At 41.7% G+C, this 16,079-nt stretch overlaps 2 protein-coding genes across 2 annotated transcripts; one reads left to right on the top strand and one right to left on the bottom strand.

Moving 5' to 3' along the window:
- The first annotated feature begins 569 nt into the window (after positions 1-569).
- On the top strand, positions 570-1,262 carry LOC136438735 (uncharacterized). The gene has a single exon (XM_066433648.1). The coding sequence runs from the start codon at positions 570-572 to the stop codon at positions 1,260-1,262; it is 693 nt and encodes a 230-aa protein (XP_066289745.1).
- A 210-nt stretch (positions 1,263-1,472) lies between these two features.
- Positions 1,473-16,070, bottom strand: LOC136438734 (G patch domain-containing protein 1-like). The gene is made up of 15 exons (XM_066433647.1): positions 16,056-16,070; positions 15,396-15,599; positions 14,578-14,698; positions 14,126-14,208; positions 12,912-13,056; positions 12,089-12,246; positions 11,191-11,314; positions 10,518-10,681; positions 9,996-10,123; positions 9,018-9,288; positions 8,085-8,355; positions 6,074-6,196; positions 4,821-4,930; positions 2,889-3,040; positions 1,473-1,586 (listed from the first exon to the last, which is right to left on the bottom strand). The coding sequence occupies exons 1-15, from the start codon at positions 16,068-16,070 to the stop codon at positions 1,541-1,543; spliced, it is 2,115 nt and encodes a 704-aa protein (XP_066289744.1). The 3' UTR covers positions 1,473-1,540.
- Between the last annotated feature and the right edge of the window lie 9 nt (positions 16,071-16,079).

Genomic DNA, 16,079 nt, shown 5'->3' with positions numbered 1-16,079 from the left:
TTGTAAGATACATTATTGAAAATAAATGTGGATTGTGGAGTACATGGTACGTACAGAATGAGAAGACATTATCTACAGGATGGGTTTTGTAGGAATGCAAACATTGAGGTGAAGTTTACTAGATTAAGAGGAGAGGGTATATTTATTAGGCTTCAGCAAGAAGGCCAAATGATATAAAAATCGAACCAAATGGGCATCCTGAGATAGACCCAAATGATGACACAGAAGTCACAACGGCTGGTTAACATTTCAAACAACTAATTTTGAACTTTTAATGCATTGATAAATGGAAAAACTGACAAACGGGAAGATGAGTACTGTTGGTGTCAAAATTTGAGCATTTTGTGGTTGATTCATATTTGTATGGTATGTGGCCTTTTAAAACTTTTTTTGCATAGACAGCAAGTCCAAGAACAAAGAAACTGCATTGGTGTGGCTTTACCAATGAACACTGTACAAATGTAGTGGATGGGCATCACAGGTACAGGTACAATGTTAACCACCAGGACTGCCCAGGTCCAGCTGACGGTTGTTACGGGTACAACCATCAGGACTCCCAGGTCCAGCTGATGGTTGTTACAGGTACAACCACCAGAATTGCCCAGGTCCAACCGACGGTTGTTACAGGTACAACCACCAGGACTGCCCAGGTCCAGCTGACGGTTGTTACAGGTACAACCACCAGGAGGACTGCCCAGGTCCAGCTGACGGTTGTTACAGGTACAACCACCAGGAGGACTGCCCAGGTCCAGCTGACGGTTGTTACAGGTACAACCACCAGGACTGCCCAGGTCCAGCTGACGGTTGTTACAGGTACAACCACCAGGACTGCCCAGGTCCAGCTGACGGTTGTTACAGGTACAACCACCAGGAGGACTGCCCAGGTCCAGCTGACGGTTGTTACAGGTACAACCACCAGGTGGACTGCCCAGGTCCAGCTGACGGTTGTTACAGGTACAACCACCAGGACTGCCCAGGTCCAGCTGACGGTTGTTACAGGTACAACCACCAGGAGGACTGCCCAGGTCCAGCTGACGGTTGTTACAGGTACAACCACCAGGACTGCCCAGGTCCAGCTGACGGTTGTTACAGGTACAACCACCAGGACTGCCCAGGTCCAGCTGACGGTTGTTACAGGTACAACCACCAGGACTGCCCAGGTCCAGCTGACGGTTGTTACAGGTACAACCACCAGGAGGACTGCCCAGGTCCAGCTGACGGTTGTTACAGGTACAACCACCAGGACTCCCAGGTCCAGCTGACGGTTGTTACAGGTACAACCACCAGGACTGCCCAGGTCCAGCTGACGGTTGTTACAGGTACAACCACCAGGACTGCCCAGGTCCAGCTGACGGTTGTTACAGGTACAACCACCAGGACTGCCCAGGTCCAGCTGACGGTTGTTACAGGTACAACCACCAGGACTGCCCAGGTCCAGCTGACGGTTGTTACAGGTACAACCACCAGGAGGACTGCCCAGGTCCAGCTGACGGTTGTTACAGGTACAACCACCAGGACTCCCAGGTCCAGCCGACGGTTGTTACAGGATGTCTGCCGGGGTGATGTGATGTCGTAGACTCCTCACTCTGGGGACACATCAAGGAAAAATAACATGTATCGGACATTTGTGGCTATTGGTACCTACATTTGTATGTATAGTCATCAATTTCAGATGACTTACTTACAATTTAAAACGATGACTAAAAAAGATGTCACAAACAGTTACAGTATATACAATTTGTACAAAGCTATTGAGGCAATTGCACAAAGGAAACCATTGCTTCATTTTATTTCATTGCAACACCCCGCTGTACAGTTCCCTGAGTATCACTCCATATTCTCATAAAGTCACTGATTTAGAAAATCACTTTTCAGTACAAATTTAGCATGTTTGTGGACACCTGTTGATCAATTTTAGCCTTGGCAACATCATTGCTTTGGGCCGAAAACTGTTGATGATCTCTGGTAATCATCTCCTTAGCTCCCATGCTTAAGACTCCAATAGAGTTCCCTCAGAAAAGTGGGGAATCAATGATCTTAAGAAGTCCAGGAGAGATTTACTGTTACAGGGGACGGTATATACAATGCAGTCCCAAACATACAGGAGTGTAATATTATATACATAATTGTCAGGCAAATCAGTGCAAATTAACGTCTGTTCCCTGTTACAGCGTTTGGGAACGCATCTAACGTTACAAAAGTGTATAAGCAGCGACACCTGTGCTGCAGTGAAAAGTGAACCAGTCAGAACTGCCCTGAAGGAAGGTGACAGAGGGTCAGTGAAACGTCAGTTGAATAAATCACTGTCTTGGCTGTGTACAAAGAGTCTTTTTATTCAGTGACTTACCAACCTGATGAAACTATTCACGGATGAGACTTTCATATGATTGTAGTGGGAATAGTGTAGTGTGTGAATTAACAAATCTCCTCTTGCTTTGGGCTATATGTTAACTTTGGGTCTTTGGCAATAATCTCATTGGAACCGGGATACTTACATGTAGATACCAAAAAGGACCTGCATGGGGGGTGACTATTCTGGATTCTAATGGTCTATCAAATTTTCTTTGTTGATGTGTTATGAAATTGCATAAATCTAATTTGTTGATTTTGCATTCATAACAATCTTAATTCTTTTAGAACATAACACCTAACGTTACATGTTACCGGATAGTGAGCGAGTGAGTGTGATGTACTTCTGGAGTTGAGTTCCCCTTTAACTGTGTCTCAAAGCAATAAAATGAAATAAAAATTTTATAAAGTTTCTTTTCAGCTGTCTTGATAACATTGTGTTTTCAAAATGTTTCAGTCTTAGGATAACCAACAGAAGTGTACAATAAAAACTCCACACCTTACATAATTATACGGTTGTGGCCTTGTGTGCGCCTTACCTATGAAGGAGTTGGTCATTCAACAAGTCAGCCTTGCCCTCATCTTCACTCTCTTCACTGCTCTCTCTCTCACTCCCACTGTCCTCTCCCTCATCCTTCCATCTTCTCTTCTTCTTACTCTTCTTCTTGTGTTTGTGTTTGGACTTTTTACTCTGAGGGCAAAAAAATCCTCAGTAAGTAGGACAGGTATGTCTCAGGTGCAAACTTCATAGCCTGGAATCCAAACCTATTATAGCTCCCAAGTCTGCTCGGGTTTAGATTCCAGGCTTTAAAGGGGCATATTGTGACATGAACATAAAACAAAATTCTTTGTTTATGATTATTTTTCTACATCATTAGTTGAATCTACCTTATTACACTGCACAGCAATGTTCATCGCGTACGGATGCGACTTTGTAGTGTCGTGCGAACGTCTTGAAAAAAAAATATATACGCAATCCCCGCCGCCGCTTGAATTGACCGCCATCTTGTCCAACATTCCGACGAACCACAGAACACGCGATCGAACGCCCGACGTTCTGAAGTTTGTTTACTTGTGGTGATTTTCCCGCTGTGACGCTCGAACTACGACCATAACGGTCGATTCAGATTTTTCGTAGCGTTCTACGCTGGCTTATTTGCATATTAACTTGCGGGACGCAAGTTAATACGTAAATGAACCAGATTTTAAACGTTTTGCGTTTTTCGTCGTTTATCAATGGTGAAAATGTGACAAAATGACGGGAACATGTTGGAAATAAGTAAAAAATAAGTTACAAATGTGAATCTTAGTGTAGATCTTTCAAATTCTTACTATTTCAGTATTTGTAGTTTTTGCCCACCAGATTCTACAATATGCCCCTTTAATAGGTTTGGATTCTAGGCTACAAACATCATGTGGCTGTCAAAGTAAACATAGCCTGGAACCCAATGTTATTCTAGCTCTAGTTCACTCAGGTACTGACATCATGTGGCTGTCAAAACCAAACATAGCCTGGAACCCAATGTTATTCTAGCTCTAGTTCGCTCAGGTACAGACATCATGTGGCTGTCAAAACCAAACATAGCCTGGAACCCAATGTTATTCTAGCTCTAGTTCACTCAGGTACAGGCATCATGTGGCTGTCAAAACCAAACATAGCCTGGAACCCAATGTTATTCTAGCTCTAGTTCACTCAGGTACAGGCATCATGTGGCTGTCAAAACCAAACATAGCCTGGAACCCAATGTTATTCTAGCTCTAGTTCGCTCAGGTACAGACATCATGTGGCTGTCAAAACCAAACATAGCCTGGAACCCAATGTTATTCTAGCTCTAGTTCGCTCAGGTACAGGCATCATGTGGCTGTCAAAACCAAACATAGCCTGGAACGGTGGAACCCAATGTTATTCTAGCTCTAGTTCGCTCAGGTACAGGCATCACGTGGCTGTCAAAGTAAACTAGTTCTAGTTCACTCCTAGTACTTAGCTCTAGTTCACTCCTTTGATTGTTTCCCTGCAAAATAGTCCAGCACCTGTTATTCAGGAATTCTTTGACATTTGCATATTTTTAAATATGTTAAAACAGTTATACTGTTAAATATGTTATACTGTTAAAACAGTGCAAAATCAATAAGTGAGAGCTGTGATTGGCTATGAGTTGCCTGGTCTTATGTAACAGCATGGTAATCTCCAAGCAGATCTAATGGTTGCGAAGACCGTATCCAACTGGCAGAGGAAGTTTTTATTGCAACCTTGCAATAAAAACTTCCTCTGCCAGTTGGATACGGTCTTCGCAACCATTAGATCTGCTTGGAGATTAGACATACATGACTGTCACAAACAAACAACAAACCAAGTGACTACAGAACCTCCGTTTTCACAGAGGTACCTCCACCTTTGGTCCAGCTGTGAAATTTGACTCTTTACCCTCCTTACCAGGGACATTAGACAAAACAGTTCATTAGTATTCTACCTTTTTGTCCTTCTTGTGTTTATGTCTGTGCTTGTCCCTCTGGCTGTGCTTGTGTCTGTGGGAAGGAGGGGCGTCGGTTGGCGGCCTGGCAGGACTTGTATATACTCCTCCTGAAATGGTACACATTGAACTTGCAAGGACAAGGATTCAGGTCTAAACTTAAGGTTTATTTCATTTTATATACTTCAAACTAACACTGGGTTGTTACTTAAAATTATATTTGTAACCAGTTTGTGTTACTTGTACATGTTGTAGTTCTACTTTTGCATCAGTGAGGAATCACATTCAAGAGGTCACAACTGATCTACTTAAACCTGACATGAAATTAAAGCTTGACCAGAAGACCTCAGTTCCCCAAAACCACAATCATTATTGATAGTACAAATAAACTTCACTCACTCACTGACTGACTATTCATTTTTCGTTTCAAGGCATCCTCAATTGAGGTGAAGCATGATGCTTTTTCAAGTAGCTAGTGGTCGTGCAATGCGGCTTCACTATATAGTATACGGCTTGCGTTTTCTATGAGAGATAAAAAATGTCTTTTGCAAAGGTTTTGGTAACATGCTCCCTGGGACATCCATTTAAGGATTGTATGACAGCAATTCACCACATTTTTTTTTATCATTGTCAACAACAATGATTAGTATCTACAAAAGCTACATAATATATGATGCATTTGTTCCAAATACATTATACACCCTAAGGCTTCTCTTATTAGTGAACACTGCACCAACAAAAAACATTTCTCAGACTTGAGGATTTTGTTGCGCAATTATCAATGGTGTGAATGATGTCAGAGTGAACGTAACGACCATCTGAACAGCTGAGTTAGGAACACTGGTGGGGGATGAGTTGCACAGGAGGATCCAGGCTTCACGAGTCAGCATCGCATCACACTGTCCACGACAGATCTGAACACAGCGCAGCACAAGCGGCTCCAAAAAAAACAAACATCTTGCACACCACGCATATTGATGACTAAGCACTGTTTGCTTCTCAAAGGTTTGTTTTTTGCAAATGGCAGGCTGGTTTAAATTTCCAAACTGATCGCTCCGTTCTCTTGGACCTCCTTGACACCATTCCTTGCAACAAAAACCTGGAGTCTTTTGATGGTGTGATGCACATGTGACCAGGAGAAGGGTGGCTATTTGGCACAAATGTGTACATAGTTTTACGTGAATCATAATGATAATTGCTGTTGAATGTATGTAATTAAAAATGTTGTATTCTAGTTTCAGTTAAATCCCTACCTTTTGGAGGTAGTGTTGGTCCATAGAACTGTGTCTGTTCCACATGTACATGTTCCCCTGGTTCACTTCTGTCACGTCTGCTGTCATGGCTCTCAGGACGCATCACAACTGACATCCTGGCTTCTTGACAGAAAATATCAGTCTATTGATTCAGAAACAAATAATCAACAATGCTGGGTACACATAGATCAATAAAGAGATCAACATTTTGATGTTGTGAGTACTAAAAAAAAAAAGAATAAAAAGCTTAGATCACCCCAGCTCTAGACAAATTTATGGAAGGGCCTACGTAAGCACCGGTTAACCGGTATGTAGTCTACTTTCATTTTGCTGATATGGTTAAGAGTTACCTTCTAACATCAGGTAAATGTGATAACGGGTGAACATGGGAAAAGGCTGCTTTGCAGAAGAGGATGGATAACTGGTATATTGCTGGTACGTATTTATTTATTTATTTACATAGTCTACATGTACCAAGTAACATCCCTTATGCTGGTAACATATGGGTTTACCAACGTCTCTCGGGTCCATCTGTTTATTAAATGAGTTAAAATTTGGCTCAAAGGTCAAATCGCATATCTTGAAATCTTTATTGAGTATACCACTTGGCAGACTTATTAAGTCTGAATTATGATGGTATTTACATTCTGCTTACACATAACACAATAATCAAGACAGTTGTCATGTTTTAATATAATTATATACAAAATGTACATATAATAACCCTGCCCTACTGTAAATGCATTTAAGTTTATGGTTTTTATTTTGCGCCAAGGCGAAAATGGAGTGTTCACGGTGGTTTCAACTTTGCGGCAGCGCTATAGTCACATACTGCTACATGTTTTTGTACAGTATTGGACAAAAATCTTCGCGATGGTTTTATTAGTTCACAGTGAAACGGCACTACGAAAACTGTAAACATAAAACCACCGTGAATATTTCTGCATTAACAGTATTAGTTAAAATATGTGAACACTTTTAAAATTGGGACATTACAATTGGGAGTCGCTCACACAATCATCTAATAGTATCAAAACAGTTGTCTTGTTAAAATATATAGTACATATCATACCTACACTATAAAATGAAATATGTGGACACGTTAGTTAAAATATTGAGACTGTCACATTATAATTCGAACTCGCACTGCGATTGTCGAGATAAGGTGGCGAAAAAATTCCCTTGAGACTTGAGGCTGAGAGTAGAAGTTAACTGGTATTGAAGAGTTCAACTATCTAGCTAGATAAGGTATTGGTGAGTTTTTGTAACGTTCAGTCCGGCAGTATGGGGTGTTAATCTTGTGGGCATTGCGCGTCTTTCTACTGGAAATGTTTAGGATTCGAACTTCGCAGTTAATACATTATACATAGGTCAATGAGATTTTCCCCAAACTGTTGGTTGACCATTTGTCCATATTAGTTCTGGGAAGGGGTTGATCAAAGTTAATGATAGTTCAAACGGAGGATTTAGGTATCTAATGGAGCTTTTAATTAGGCTAATTATAAAGTCAGGAATGACATGTCATTGGGCAATTACATGTAAGTCTCCCCCACCAATATTCTCCTAAACTACTGAAAATTTGAAACTTCATCCCTCAAGGACAAGATACATGGATGGCTGAACATTGTGGGTTAATGTTGATACATTTTGTATATACAGAATGATGCTAGATATATCATAATACATGATTGTGTTTCTCTCGTGATTTAACTGCTTGTCTATCCTTACCCGAAAAATGTCTTCACTTTTACTTTCCAATTTAGTGACAAGTGTGCACTCTCATTCATGTTCCAAAGTTAGAAACTGAAATGTCAGAACATCTTTAATTTGTTTCAGAAATACTAGTAAGCAAAATGGAGCTGACATAGATTTATCTACACAATGTGTAAAAAATGTAGATTACACTTTATTAGACATTATTCTTGATATGCTTTTTTTTCAGATATTAACACAGACACCGTCCAAACACTGAACTGCTAATTAAAAGAAAATGAAAACTGGTACCACCTACCCATGTCAAGTTTTGCTGTGTCAGCAGGTTCACCAATCTTGTTGCCCTGTGGTAGAACTGGTCTGTCTTTCTCCTGCTCTGAGGACACAGGATTGCCGTCTTCTTCCACTCTCTTTCCTCCGGCTCCGACCCCCCTGGTTTCACCTCCACCCCCCTTGGCATCATCCACGTCGTCACCCTCTTCACTGTCCTCAGACCCCCCTGAGCTGTCTGATGAAGACTGGAAGATTGCCTTGAACAAGTCTAATGGTGGTTTGTCCCCCTCCTTCTCCTGTAACAGTAATGTTAGCAGTAGTAAGACACTCACACTTCTACATGTACAGTTACAGCTGAAACTTGCTCCGTTGGTGTTGTGTCTATATCAAGAATAAGCAAACTTTGCAAATAAGTTTGCAATGAAGACCATGATAACTCTCTTTTGCTTTGTATCATGGCTGTCTCCACCTCTAAACTTCTCCTCTCTAACTTCTTTTTTGACGAGGCTAATCTCCATGTTGAGCGCTGAAGGCGTGTGGTCCATCTAATTTGGACATTCTCAACCCTCTGAAACATTATTTCCTGCAAATTGCGTGAGGCTTCGTCCTAGTTTTAGGGAAGTTTTGGGAAAATGTTTAAGAGTTGATGAAAATCTCTCAAGAGGTTTTAATTTTTGATTGTCAAATCTACATGTATGCCTGTCCCTGGTAGTGAAATTCCATCCAGAAAGAGAAGTTCAGACACTGGAGAGAGCCCCTCTTTATACTGAGTGGGCAAAATATCATTACATGACTTGTATAATTGATTCACAGAGTGGACTTTAAGTCACATTTAGTTGATACAACAGAAGTCACTCCTCCAGATCTAGAGGCACATAGATGGTGTCCTGAGACCGGACTGCCGATGAAGAATCGATGTAAGCAAAGAAAACGTTAAATACATGTATAAGGAACTCACCTGTTCTTTACTGACACCTTCTTGCAGGCTGTCTTGTCCTGATACACTTGGTACATCTTCAGACTCACACAGGTAACTGAGAACCCCTCTCCCCTCCCCACCACCCACAGTCTTGTTGACCTCCTGTGACCTCGCTGGTGTTTCCTTTTCTGTAGAATTAGTTGCTGTTGAAGCAGCCTGTCCTGAAGAGCTGGACTCTACCGACATGTTTAAAAAGGTTGCAAAAGTGTATTTTTCCTTCCTAAGTGTGCATAGCCCAACAACCGTTGACCTGCAACACAAGGGCAATGGTTGGTAAACATTTGCAAGGTGGACAATTTACATGCCATATACTCTCCAAGCAGAGGTGAGGCTCCAGCATGTTTTGGACGTCTTTTACAGCATTTTTATCAAGCATTCTATAACTTTTGTCCTGTTTTTGTCTGCCAGCCAAATTGAAAAGTTTGCCTGGCTGACAAAAAAAAAGACAAAAAAGAAAGTCTGATAAAAACGCCCTAAAGTTAAAAGATGTCCAAAACAAGCTGGAGCCTAACCTCAGCTAGGAGAATTAAGCCATAAATAAGACAGAACTGTGTAACAAACTTTTAACAACAGCTTCAGCACTAAGTTTAAGTTAAATATCAAGCACATTTCAGACAGGCACTAATTTCTTGGGTATGTTACTTGCCACTTTTTAATAAGAAAAATTGAAGACTTGCAAGATCTTGACTGGGCCTTAATCTACCTTTGCATTTCCAACAAACTAACAGGTAATCTTGAAACATTTGGCAATGCAGAGTTTTCATGTTTGCAAGTCTTTGCGGGGACCATTCACTGTAAACTTATTACACTGTGAACATTTGTTCTACAGTAACTGTTTCGACTGTTTCGACTTTTCACCTAGCCGGGAAATCTAAGTGCTGCAAACTTTAACTGAATGCACAGCCTATGTCCAAGTAGTATAGACAATGATGAAAATGTTCTGAAGGAAATACTGACTCTGGGTAGGGGTTTGGCACGTTGAACCTCCTGCACAGCAGTTTGTCAGGGTGCCATTCCATCCTGTCCCTGGTCAGACGACCAAACATCTTCATTCCTGCAGCCTGAGCCTTGTCAGACACTTCTCCCTGGAATAGTCACATTTCTACATCAAACGTCTTCAACTAACAAATGGTCACAAGTCATAAACAACGGGGCTGAATTGGGTCACCGCCATTCATACTGGGACAGCTTCATATTTCTTTTGTGTAACCGTGAGCAAATAATTCTAACATATTTCCACTCATAGAAATGTCAAGATACAAGATAACTTAATTTGAAATTGCACTGTTCCTACTGAATAGAAACCAATGTACAATCATATCAATTAATCAATCAATCAACAACTTTGGATAGACGGCGCAACATGGTATGCACATGGTGAAATGTATTGTCCTTCCTTGTGTATAATGTAACCTTTCATTTAGAATGCGTTGTGATGGTGAGAAGGCTGAAGAAATGCTGGGAAAGTTCATTACTGACCTCCTGGGAGGGTGTGTGAGGCTGGTCCTGGTGTTTCTCCCGCGTGAAGCGGTCGGCCATCATGCCGTGGAGGGGCTGGTACAGCCGGTACGCACGCACAAACTCTTCTCTCTCTCTTTCTCTCTCCCACTCTGTCATTCCTGGTGGTGTAGCAGGCATGGGGTCTGAAAATAACAAACCATTAGTCTACTCAAATTGTACTTGTTCATTTGATGTAAAACAAAACAACAACGCTAAACTGGAAGAACATCTATGAATTTCAAAAACAGAGTTTGAGGGGAAGTCTGTATCTTGACACACACAGTTTTAGGGAAAGATAGTTTACCGGTTATGTAGCAAACTGCTACACAGGCATGTCATACCATGCATACAGAAGATTTTAGATGAGGTAATGCCAAAATATGAAGTAAAACTACATTGTAAGTAAGCCATACCCCCTCCCCCATTAAAACATGAAGATTTATGTGACACTCATCGTTTTCTCTTGCTTTAATCACTGTGCTTGTCAATGTCAAATTATATGTCCACAAACCAAGGATTAAGGTTTTCTCTGACTTACAAATTATAGCCCATACATGTATACCACATCATTCTACATTTGTAAGACAGCCATGATACACCAAACCCTGTTTTCTGTCGGTAATTTAAAAAGTCCTTTCTCTGCCATCTTCACCTTTGGCTGCAGACTTGGCTGCCCTGACGTACTCTTCATATCTCTGCTGTTTGGCAGCGTCCCGTGAAAACGGTCTGAAGTTCCCTGCGGTCGTGGCGGTGGTCTGCTCTGACTGGTGGAGACCCTAGTGAGAGATGAGAGGGTACAGACTGTCATGATATGTCTGGGAGCAGAGTACATGATGTACATACTACAGCACTACTGTGCAGCAAGAATTAGCAAAGTTAAGCCCCACCAAAACATGGACAGGTCTGAATACTACATGAGGTTGTGTGAGAAGAACACATTTCTCCAAAGACTTTTCACCAGGGCTGCAGGGCTTTACATTTTTTTTCCGTCTCACTCATTGTTTGGGAGCCGATTTTTAAAATTTTCATCACTGAATTTGTCATTTTAAGCTTAAAAAAATACCTTTTCATCCGTTTTATATCATAAAATTGATATTTTTGGGACGGATGGGGTTGAATTTTTTTCCGTCCCAACAAGCAAATTTCCCTTCTGGGACGGAAGGACGGGTCCTGAAGACAGCCCTGATTTTCACCAACATGACTGAGCTATTTGCTGGATCGGCTACGGGTTAGAGAATATAAACTGTTAATTCATTACAACATCCTACTAACCTGCAGCCACCTTATACCATGTTTATTGAATGCATCACTCTTTTACCTCTGGGATATCTGTATCTGTATCTATATAGCCGGTACAACCGCCATTAGGCGTAACACACCAGCTTCACAGGCACGCTATCATTGTGTGTAGTGTTCAATGACATTGTTTTAAACCAATTAGCTTTTAGAGAATTCTAACTTCTTAATATATATGCCTTGATCAGCAACGATTAAAACCCCAAACTAATTACACAAAGTTACTAAACTGTGTTTTCAGGTTTCCGTCATACCTGTCTGTCAGCATGTACTGCAGGTGCTGCAGGTGGCACAGGTGGTGTAGGTGGCACAGGTGGTGCAGGTGCAGCAGCTGGAACATGTTTCTGCAGCTGTGTAGTTTTTATGGCCTCTTTATCGGAAGTAGAGATCAGGTCAAACACTGACATCTGTTCTGTGGTTTGGAATTATTGAAAAAAAGAATATTCAATATCTCAACTAAATAAGAATAGTCGCCAGGAGACTGAAAATCAACTTTGACCTTCATCATCCCAAGACCAACCCTCATACCAAATATCATCACAATCCATCCAGAGAGTCTCAACTTATGCTGACCATAAATATCCAGAAACACACACATACACAAACACACGCACACACACACAAACACACAAACACACACACACACACACACACACGGTGTTACTGCACTGTACCAGTATAACGAAAGCTTTCTAACATCTAAATGCGTGCTAACAAGTTCATACAACACACCGAGGTTTATAGTACAGTGTACTACCGGTCCAACTGGGCAACTTTGCATTATTGCACCATCCGGATAATTGCACGAAATACACAGACAGATGGGATGTGCAGTTAAGCGGATTCTACTGTATAAGGTCTTCTTTCATTTCTTAAAATGCAGTGTTCAACTTGAAATATTTGCAGCAATTCTAAGTTTGCAGATTTGCTGTGACCTTTCATCAGCAACAATCACCCCTGCAGATATTTTTTCATCTAAGATATGATACTAACTGCAATTGTGTCAACGGTACCACAACTTCTCCATTTCTGAATGAAGCAGACTAACATGTTACAAACTCCTGTGCCAGTGCGTACCTGTGGGAGGTTTCTCCCCCAGCGCCTGTGCCCTCTGCAGCGCTGTGAGAGTATGCCTGCCTCCAGGCCTCGTCTCGCCCCTCTCAGCGCTGGAGAAGGTGTGGAGAGGTTTGAAGTCTCGTGGAACCACCGGGGGAGGGAACACCTATGGACACACCAGTTACTGTACTTACTCCCAGCCACTTAGGTTTCATCATCAAGGCAACGTATTTGGAGGGCTAACTTTTTTTGCACAATTGCATCATCAATTTGCAGTGCCCAAGGCATGTCATCCATATACATGTAATCAAATCAGTATCATAATGGTCTTACAAATGTATCTGGAAATACCTTAATTAAAGCAAAACAAGCTTTAGCACAATATAGTTCACTGTTAATCTGGTTAATTCCAGACTTACAACATTGTGCCTGAAATTTTTCACACTGCAAGATCAAATTAAGTTGTTTATCTCTTGCAATATACTAGTATATTATATACTTGCTATCTAGATTTTTTTTTTTTAAATTCAGGTTGTAGATGAGCAAGGCTGCTGTCACAGACAGTTTAGTGTGAAAGACTTCAAACTGGCCTGGTGATCTCTGATGTCCATATAGGAATAAAGGAAGTAAAACTGATCTTGACCCAGACTAGCTGAATAAGCTTAAGGAACAATTGAGCCATACTTTTCCACTAGTTGTGACAGAGAAGACAGATGCTATGTAGGTTCCTATCACCGGGAAAGTCCCATAGGTTTTTCAATTTTGGCAAGTACAACATGTACATGTTGTTGGAAACTAGTTCACGTCCATTCGCCACTTGCGTTTTTTTCGACTGTCAAAAAAAATTGCCACAGCAGCAGACCAATTGGCATTCATTGAAAACCATGTGAAAACTACTTGGCAACTGTGCAAAACTAGTGCGCGCCCGTCATTTGCAACCAGTCACCAACTAGTTTCCATCCAGTGAGAGGGGGGTTAAGGACTGAGATCCTTTCCAGTAGGGTGCATATGGTAAGTGAGCAACACTAGCCGGGATTCAAACTCACGACCTTTTCGTCCAGAGGCAGGGTCACTAACCACTGGACTATGCACACTACTAACTAATCAACATGGACTCTATATTAATACTAGTAGAAACTGAAAATGTAGAGATCAAAAGCCATATAAGAGGCCTTTTTGCACTGTCTGCACTACATGCACCAATAATGTGTAAGTAACAGTCTCACGATCCTTACCTGCTTGGGTTCTGCTGCCCTTGCTGATAGTAGAAAACCCTCTGGGGCCTTTGCTTCTATAGATGACACTGGATGGCCATGTCCTACAGTGAAAATAAACAGATGATGATGAACTTCATTGCAATTGTAGAGTAAACAATATGACAAAAATCTAATTTGATAAATCCAACATATTTTTCCTAAGAAATTTCCATAAGATCGATTAGACAAGGCTAAACTAGCTCTTAGTGCTACAAAGTCTACTACAACAGCAATATCTGAACTTCTTGTTCTGATCGGTATGAGTGACTGAGTTGATTTCAAGATGGCCTTCCCCATTGAAGTCTGTCAGGGGCAATTACTTAAGAGCAGTTCCACTAACCCATCATTTTTCTATTGTCATTTTGCCTGCTGGCTCCATTATTTTCCTGTAAAAATCTGTGTACCAAGAAACTGTGGAGCTGTGTCCTTACTTGTATGTTTGTGGGTGTGTGTGTCTACCTCCACCCCTGCAGCGGAGAAGTCATAGTTAGCCATGGAGTCTGTGGTGTAGATGTCAGCATCTTCTTCTTCAAAAGCACCCACTCCAAACGCCTACAACATAAGGTTATCACAACATGGTACAACTTCATTCTTGTAGCTGACAATGTATAATATTATATATATCTATCCCCATCAGTATATACATGTATTATAGCTAACCTCTCATGGGTTTGGGTGGAAAATGTTTTGATTCTGAAATGTGGCCAAAGAAAGTTTATCAATAATGCTTAGTTTAAGAAATTAAGACAGTGAAAGTGATATTGAACCAGTTTAGCTCACTGAAGAGTTATTCTATGTACAGTATTTTCAACCATCATTGTACCAGGGAAATTCCCCTAGCTCTTTTCGACAAGCACAATGAACAGTGGACCACGGCTTAACATCCAGTCCTAAGGACTGTGACACATTCTGGTAGAGTACATGTACATGTCAAGTGAGCGACACAGCCGGGATTGAAACTCCCAACCTTTTGGTCCAGAGGCAGGGGCACCAACTACTGCACTGGACTACGCATGCATATATAGTGATATTAAATTGTAAAAAGTACTAGGTGGAGAGAAATGTTTAATGCATTAGTATGAACATCAAATATTCCTTTGAAAGCAATCTTGACCTACATGTCCTAGTAACAAAACCTATGGCAGGAGATGTGCATGCATCATGGTTCCAAAATGGAACTTTTCCTGGTATGCTACATGACTTTGGATATTGGGTTTTTCTTTTTTCTTCTTGTTAACTGGTTGCTCACCTGTCCTTTGATCCCTTTGCCCCTCGGACCTGAGCGGGCGGTGGAGTGACTAACGTTACAGCTGGGCTCCAGAAAGTCAGTGGGTACAAGTCCTCTGTACCCAATCCCATGCATGTTGTCCTTAGGTTGGTATGACATGGGAAGGACATCTTTGGGTGCAAATTCTAGACCTTGGGCAAATGGGTCATCTTCATCCTCCTCTTCCTATGGAATAAAAAGGGAGGGTTTAGTACCAAGGACAGAGACATGTGGTTATGTGGGGGGGGGGGGGGTTAGTACCAAGGACAGATACATGTGGTTATGTAGGGAGGGTTTAGTATCAAGGACAGAGACATGTGGTTATGTGGGGAGGGTTTAGTACCAAGGACAGAGACATGTGGTTATGTGGGGGGGGGGGGGGGGGGTTGTACCAAGGACAGAGACATGTGGTTATGTGGGGGGGGGGTACCAAGGACAGAGACATGTGGTTATGTGGGGAGGGTTTAGTATCAAGGACAGAGACATGTGGTTATGTGGGGGGGGGGGGTAGTACCAAGGACAGAGACATGTGGTTATGTGGGGGGGGGGGTAGTACCAAGGACAGAGACATGTGGTTATGTGGGGAGGGTTTAGTACCAAGGACAGAGACATGTGGTTATGTGGGGGGGGGGGGGTTAGTACCAAGGACAGAGACATGTGGTTATG

Source organism: Branchiostoma lanceolatum, chromosome 7, assembly GCF_035083965.1.
Source record: "Branchiostoma lanceolatum isolate klBraLanc5 chromosome 7, klBraLanc5.hap2, whole genome shotgun sequence".
Taxonomy (NCBI): domain Eukaryota; kingdom Metazoa; phylum Chordata; class Leptocardii; order Amphioxiformes; family Branchiostomatidae; genus Branchiostoma; species Branchiostoma lanceolatum.
The sequence above is the reverse complement of the archived record's forward strand: the minus strand, read 5'-3'. Positions and strand labels throughout refer to the sequence as shown.